The sequence below is a fragment of the Scomber scombrus genome, chromosome 5, assembly GCF_963691925.1.
Source record: "Scomber scombrus chromosome 5, fScoSco1.1, whole genome shotgun sequence".
Classification (NCBI taxonomy): Eukaryota; Metazoa; Chordata; class Actinopteri; order Scombriformes; family Scombridae; genus Scomber; species Scomber scombrus.
This window is the reverse complement of record NC_084974.1, coordinates 25292697-25301158: the sequence shown is the minus strand read 5'-3', so window position 1 is coordinate 25301158 and position 8462 is coordinate 25292697. Positions and strand designations below refer to the sequence as shown.

General features: G+C 37.6%; 1 protein-coding gene across 1 annotated transcript; it reads left to right on the top strand.

The window, feature by feature from the left end:
• The first annotated feature begins 4278 nt into the window (after window positions 1-4278).
• On the top strand, window positions 4279-6382 carry rnf7 (ring finger protein 7). Its single transcript, XM_062419270.1, has 3 exons — window positions 4279-4452; window positions 4596-4643; window positions 5905-6382. Exons 1-3 carry the CDS (start codon window positions 4290-4292, stop codon window positions 6021-6023), a joined length of 330 nt encoding a protein of 109 aa, XP_062275254.1. The 5' UTR covers window positions 4279-4289; the 3' UTR covers window positions 6024-6382.
• The last annotated feature ends 2080 nt before the right edge of the window (window positions 6383-8462 follow it).

Here is an 8462-nt window from a genome sequence, read left to right as displayed (position 1 = left end):
CTTTGTCAAGTGCCCACTTTAGCTGTTTGGTAAAATCCAAAATAATCATCATTTATGTTATTTTTCCTCTTATTTTTTTATGTCTCATTATGAGATTATTTTTTATTTTTTATTTTTAAAAAAATATTTTTAACATATAACTGTCTGTGTAATACGCCATGTGGGTTGAGGCAAGAGTTTGGCATGATGGACTAACTACTTAAACAATGAGCAATAACAGAAACATTATGTGAAGCTATTCAACACTATAATCACCATGAAACTGATATTTCATTGTAAAGACTGCACATATGTTGACTACATTTAAGTTTTGGCATTCGTCTTTAGGCGTGTCACTTTTACCTCACTCAAATTTTTTGCACTAAACCTGCAGTCATCATGTCTTGGACACTGTCTCATTGCTCCAGCAAACAGATGCAGAAACATACTGTGGATAATAAAGTTTTATGTAAAATGACATCAAATCCAGACCAATTACAAGAGGAAATTCCAGTTTTTATGGGCTGTTTTAGTTATTTAAATGTTTCATAAAACATTCACGATTATTTTGCTTTTGGGAGAGCAATAACTCTAATTCATACATATTAGTAACAAGTTAGTCAAGAGTATGTCCTTCTCTCTGTGACCACCCAGTCGTCGTAATAATCAATCAAATCCCAACAGCCAGCTGGACATAGTTACAAGAAACTCTACATTTTAGGAGCCAGGGAAATCTATTGTGTGATAAATCATTTTTATGGAGCAGACAGATAAGTTGACACATTGAGATAAGAGTAGTCAGCTCTACTTAGTCCAGTTCCAAACATCGAAACTGCTGCCCACACCTCACACTCTATCCAGTGATTTAACATCCAGAATAAAATGTGATTTACCGACACGGCCCTTAAGTCTGAGCAGCAGGCCAAGACCAGATTCCCCTCTAAATTTAGGGATTTTAAATTAAATTATTAAATTACTGGAGATGGTGAATTAAATATTTTAATTCAACACTGATCTCATGTTCTGCAGTTTTCTGACTATTATATGAAACTGTTAAATATATTTTTTTAAATCTGGTTTCTGTTGGTTTGCAAATGGTTCCCACAAAAAGCATCCTTGTTTTAATTGTCTGTAACTTTAAAACACACATGTCTTCCTTAAAAGCAAATTACCCTCAAAACCTGTTACCCTATTTTTCATCTCCCAGTGCACCCACATACATTTTTGAAAGCATCTTTGAAGTCATAGGTGGAGTTAGGGGACTGACCTGCTGGGACACCATGGGTGCCAGCACATTGATAGATTGAAACAAATCTAGACCTTATGTTTGGAGATAAAGGTCAAATTTTAAACAACAGGTCACATCTGCCTTTGCTATGTCGTAATGCACATCATAAAATGGTATGGATTGCTGAAAAGACATAAGTTTAAGCTTTACGACACGCTCATGAGAAATGTTTTTTATGAAACAGATTTTCTTTTAAACTGGTTAATCACACAATCACAAGAGGTCCTTGAGTGAACCGTCATAAATGTGCACAAAAAATATTGGGCTGATGCGTCCAGTAGTATGTGAGATCAGCTGTAGATCAATATACATATTAACAAACGGACACACACACACACACACACGACCAAACGCATGATCTCATTCAATGCTTACACCTGGTGGAGCATCCAAACACACTACATCAATGATGACTTGACAGCGCACTCCTATTTCAGCTGACCCCTGAACTTTTTTCCAGCTATCAGGTTTTTTTTTAGGAATTCTCAAGAAAAACAGATGTTGCTGAAAGAGTGAGAAAGACTGTATATTTCTGACTTACCTGTTAGAATAAGGCGGTACTACAAACCTGATGGACAGAGACATGTAAAAGCATAATTGATTTACAGATTTACTTTTGTAAATCAATGATGCTGGATAAAATTACACTGTCAAACTAGGTTTTAGTAGTTGATGAGCTGGCATTGAAACCCACAATTGATCCATAATGTTTGTAGGTGTAATCCACTTGGTCATATAAAGCATAGTTTAATAGATTATGATCCCATTGACAGCACATTGTGACATTTAATGTGGGGCCTCTCCTTCACATTTGAATGGAGTGCTTTATCATCACTTGCAGACAGACATGTTTTTTTAATGGCATCTTTACACTGAAACTGAGGATTTTTTAACATCTCAAAAAAGAAGTTGGCTTCATTCACTCCACTCTTGACTGAACCACTCCCCTCAATATTGAATCAGTTGGATATTAGGTTAGATTATTTTACAATATCATTAAAAATAAAAATCCTTCTCCTCACTTTCAAAGCTCTTAATGGTCAGGCTCCATCATATCTTAAAGAGATTATAGTACTTTATGTACCTACCAGAACACTGGTCTCCCAGCATGCAAGCCTACTTGTGGTTCCTAGTATCTCTAAAAGTAGAATGGGAGGCAGAGCCTTCAGTTATCAGGCTCCTCTCCTATGGAACCATCTCCCAGATTCGGTCTGGAGGGCAGACACCCTCTCTACGTTTAAGAGTAGGCTTAAAACTTTCCTTTTTGATAAAGCTTATAGTTAACTTAGGGCCGGCCAGGCTTGTCTTGGACCAGCTCCTAGTTTATGCTGCTATAGGCTTAGACTGCCGGGGGACTCCCATGATGCACTGAGCTCCTCTGTCCTCCTCTTTCTCTCTCTACCCATCCATCTATATCCATTAACATTCATGTGCTACTAATGCATTCAATAACCTAAACTTATTCCCCAGAGTTGTCTGTGCTTTCTCGTCTCACAGGTAATCTGGGCCTGTAGACGTCCGGATGACAGATTCCAGTCCCGGACCTACTAGCTTCAAAGTTGATTTTCAATGTGCTTCTCTCTCCTATCCTTCCTCTCTCTCCTCTCTACCCCAACCGGTCGAGGCAGATGGCCGCCCACTTTGAGCCTGGTTCTGCCTGAGGTTTCTTCCTGTTAAAAGGGAGTTTTTTCTTGCCATTGTCGCTAAGTGCTTGCTCATGTGGGAATGTTGGGTCTCTTTAAAATTAAACCTGAAGAGTACGGTTTAGAACCTGCTCTATGTGTAAAGTGCCTTGAGATTACTTTGTTGTGATTTGGCGCTATACAAATAAAGATTGATTGAAAACGAACTAAAGCCACAATACTGAGAGTTTGGCTAAAAGATAAGTGTATAAATCAAGGTCAAGCACAGCAAATAAAACCTTGGGTAAAAGTGCAATACTTTAAGAGAATGTGACAAAAATCTTTAAGTCAAAACAAGAAAAACAAAAGCATATATTTGAAACATTCAGAGGAAGGACCAACATGTTATTTATTAGGCCTTCATCAATGTGCATAAACTTTACAGCATGAGAGAAAAACTTGTTAAGCCTGATTGAAGACAGGCGTTACTTGATTGCCACAGAGCCTTGTGAGGAGACGTATTTAGTGACATGAGTCACTTTCAGGGACACAAGCCACACCAAAGACCAGTCTAATTGGGACAGCTTGTTCAACTGGGGACAAAAGCTGTGTCCTCAAATGATGTAACACTGGGCTCATTTTTGGCATTATCAACACACATACATGACTATGGGGATAACTACGCCTCTCAGCACATCTCCATGCATGATTTAGTCGATAAATAAAAAACAAATGTCTTTAAATAATCAAATTTACTTCTTTACATGTTTGTGCACATGCAAATATTTTATATAGGCTGTAGCCTACAAACCAACACCACCCACAATGACATCAATAATAAAACATAAAGTAGAATTATCACCTGTCTGACTATGTCAACAAAAACTGAAAATATAAGCTTGTAAAAGTAAAGGGGCAGAGCTGTTGTATTGTATTGGCTTGCATTAGATTGCACAGGTGATCTTAAGGAAGAGGCTTTTTTTTATTGACAAAAACAGTTTGTATGTACACAATGTACAAAATCGTATACATTCTGGGTACATATAACAAATAAAAAGAAATGTAAATCTACATGTTAAAGAAAATTAACATATTACAACTATAAATTAATGCCAGGGGGATGGGGATCTATATAAAGCTTTTTAATATAGCACAATGTGTTACAGTTTGAATAGCTTTTGGTTTTAGGGAGGATTTAATTGAATAAATGTATTGTTTGATCTCATTGCTAAATGAAAAGCATGGTTTCTTACCTGTAAATTTACATTTATGGAACTGTGTATACCATAGAAAACAGCGCCCTCTCCTGTCGCTATGACAACAAGACGCTTGCTAAATAAACTAGCATCGCCTTAGCAGTTCCGTCCATTTTGTTTAGCTAAGCTAGCTTTGCAGCAGAGATGGATGACGGTGACGAGCCTAGTATAGTCCTCTCTCACACCTCTTCAGGCTCTAAGTCGGGCGGGGACAAGATGTTTTCCTTAAAGAAGTGGAATGCTGTAGCCATGTGGAGCTGGGACGTTGAATGTGACACTTGTGCCATTTGCCGGGTGCAGGTGATGGGTGAGTCCAGGCAGTGTTTAGTCGGCTATACTACGTTAGCTGAGCCGGTGTAGCTAACATGGCTAATCTTACCCGGCATTAACTAACATACCTGCAGTCCTAGGCGTGGTGCAACTGTAATATGTCTTTTTTTTAATTTGCAGACGCTTGTCTCCGATGCCAGGCAGAAAACAAACAGGAGGACTGTGTTGGTAAGATTATGTTACCACTGAAACGCTTGTTATTAGAGTTTAGTGTTTAGTCACCACACGACTAAAGCTGCTCAGCAGGTTAATCCAACCAGCTAACCTCACCTAGTAGTCACCGAAATCCACCAAACCACATAATCACAGAGGAAGGGGCTTTAAATTCCTCTTTTTACTTAATGTCAGTCAAATGGACTAAGATCAGCCATACATTGCACAGAGAGACAGTTAAACATGTGATTTAGTTATATAACGTTTGCAAGTGAGTGTGATAATGGCACAAGATAACATTGATAATAGCTAAATGCAAGGTAAATGTAGTAGTGCAGTGCATAAAAACACATGTCATGAACCAGTTAACACGACAATAAACCAGTGTGAGAGGTTTTGTGGTAAAGGGAGTTACTCGATACCTGCGCTGCGAACCACCGATATAATCTAAATTAATATAATTGCCAGTTACTGCTGGGGTGATTAATTAATCATCAGAATATAACGGAAAATGTTTTCCATTTTAAGCCTCTCAAGTGTGAGCAGGTGCTGCTTTTCTCTTATATCATATAAATATATGCCCATTTCTCTTGATTTTGAAGCATTGACTGGACAAAACAAGAAGATGATACAGTAGCTTCTGGGGAATTGTGCAAGGCCCTTTTCCCTATTTTCTGATATTTTATAGACAGCTATTTTTGAAAAATCGTTTAAGGCTTAAATGACATTGCAAGAAATGGTAAGTTGCAGCTTCACTGACAGTACTCAGTTCTGGTGCCATAGTGTTGTCACTGAAAATGTAGGACTGTAATTAAAACATGCTGTAGGACAGATTTTCAATATAAAAAGCTTTACTCAGTGTGGAATACCCACTGTCATTTCTTCTGTAGATAGCCATCTTAGAGTAATTATGGTAAGCATGATTTTTACGAAGTAAGATATAACAAATACCAGATTTGTATGTTTCCTTTCTCTGAGAATGTATCATAGCTCACTCTTTTATACTTTTTTATAATAATAAAGCTTTTTAAGAATCACAGTGGAGTGTCCCCCCCACCTTATTTGACTGCGCTGATTCACAACATAGAGACCAAGAGATATTATTTTTGTAAAGGATGATACCGAACTAAAAAACATAGTGTTCATATAATTAAGACAAAAGTGAATCAGTTTTGTTCCCTGTCAATTCTGATGATTAATTAATTGCTCGTTTATTGTCTCTTTTACTATGTCACGCCGCTTGATCTTTCATGGTTTGTCCGTCTCTTTCTTTCAGTTGTGTGGGGAGAGTGCAACCACTCCTTCCATAACTGCTGCATGTCTCTTTGGGTGAAGCAGAACAATCGCTGTCCCCTCTGCCAGCAGGACTGGGTGGTTCAGAGAATCGGCAAATGAGCTCCACCTCCAGGCAGTCTGATTCTCAGACCACACCTATATGCACCTGAAAGTGGTGACAGACTTGACAATGATCGTTACAGAGCCACTGTCTACAACTCCTCTCCTACGTATGATTGCATGTTTCAGTACTCCGAGTGCCGAAGGAGGATGATGGCTAAGATAAATCCCTGCAGAATCCTTGGTCACTGATTGGTTGATCTGACCCGGAAGGATGAAGAGTCATGAAGAGACGGATGAAAGTTGATGCAGTGTTTGGTCATATGTGAGCTTTACATTATTATTTGTGGTGGTGTTTGGCACATCTTGAATATGTGACTGTCTTTTTAAAAATAAAAAAAAATGTGTATAGCTGTTAACATTGTGCCCAGTTTTTTATGCATCATTTGTGTTTGAATAAGCTTCGTACGTATTTCATATAAGCAAGTGGACTAATGTGAATTGATGATAAATTCAGCTCTACAACATATTTTTTAGCATCAATAGAAATGTGTGTTGCACCAAGAATAATTAAGCTGTCAAGTACTAATTTCTTGCTCAGCTTTTTTTCTTCTTTCATCAAACACTTTTTGAAGAGCATCATTTTGCAAGTTTAAAAGTATTTATGTGTACATCTGCTTGTGTTCAGACATTCATGAAGTTTGGCTTCTATTGTTCAATGAAAAATTGGTTTTGTAGAATGCATAAATGTATAAGTTGATACATTTTCATAAGAAATAGCATTTTGATGTCTGCACCAAAACACAAATATCATGTCTGGAGTGTAGAGCTTGAAGGTGAAGTTATCCAATCTGTTAAGTGTATGTTTTTCCCCATTTGAAATAGTCATCAGGAATCATCTCTGACTTGGCACTTTCAACCTTATAACCAGCTCTTTTTACTTTAATATCAGCTATTTATCTCCATTGATGAACACACAAAATGAGCAACTTTCTCTGCACATTAATCTGAAGTTTGGATTAATCCAGTTTAGTTGTCCGTACTGTCCATACGATCCTGATAGACGAATATGTTACAAAACAACACAACTAGACAGATTTGGAGAACACAAAGCAGTTCCTAAAAATGAAAATGACTAAAAACTTTACATGCCACCAGAAGTACTTTGGCAGTCGAAGAGAACTATGTGGAAGGCCGCCATGCTAACCACAATACCACCACTATGTTTATGTTGTGTACATGTATGGTAAACTGGTCTCTTTCCAATTCCAAGCTTAACCTTCTCATTGCTTTCAAAGCAAACACTAAACTCAGCCAGGAGCAATCAAATTTAATGTGATAAATTTGCACAGTGTGGAATAATTACATGATTTGGTTTAATTTTAGAATTTTTCTAGCATATGGAGTGCATCAACATTTTAGAAATGCTTTAGTGGATTTTCTAAAGCCGCTGTCATGTAGACAGCTTGTGTTCCTTGTTGAGCACAGTTTCTTTGTTGGTGTGATAATGTAAGAGGGGCGGACAGATCAGGATAAGGCACTTAGATCTGCAAATAATGATTGTAATATTGTAGCTTCAAATCTGTCGACCATATGGGAGCACAGAAGAGGATGCTGATCTTTAATTGGTATTAGGGCTGCAGCTAACAATTATTTTCATTATCAGTGAATTCAGCCAACAATCTTAGGATCATTTGGTCTATGAAACTTAAGAAAAAGAGAAAATGCATAACACAATTGCTAGAGCTCAAGGCGATGTCAGTGAATATCGTCTTTTGTCTTGAACACATCTAAACCCCAAAGAGAGTAGAACATTTTATTTGAGAAATATTTGAGAAGCTAGACCATCACATTTCATGTGATGCATGTTTGTACAGCAACACTTCATACCAACTGTGGCCTCAAAAGACAACAAGCAACATTTCTGTGACACATTGAACCTTTTCAGCTTTGGAAGTGTAAAATGAGGTGTTCATGGTATACTGTCCACATAATATATAAGTGAAAGTGTGGCAACAGTCCACTGTCTCCTGTAGTTATTGTCACTGAGGAACACTGTGGTCAGTATGTGTTTCAGGGGCTTTTAATGTCAGCAGCAATGTAGCAATGTTCAAGTGACTAAAAATGAAGACACATTTTTCAAAATTGCTTGAACACTGATGAACACTGATGAGTGTTCAACAATGACTGCTTTGCTGATCTGTTGTGAACATTAATTTCTTAGGCTGCTTACTTAACCAATTAGTGCTAAATCAGTGATGTCCTCATTCTTTCCCCTCTAGAAGTATGAAGTGTGCCTACCTCATTGCATACTGCACATATTATACACAAATTGCTCTCTCAGTGACTTCTTTATCCTAAAACAGGCTGAAATCAACCATAACTTGTTTAGGTAAGAATCTGCCACCTCATCATGTCTTCTAGCAGCCCAATTACTGTACACAGGCACTTTACATCTTCTAAAAATAGACTAGCATAAAGCCTCTTAAGTTCAGACCA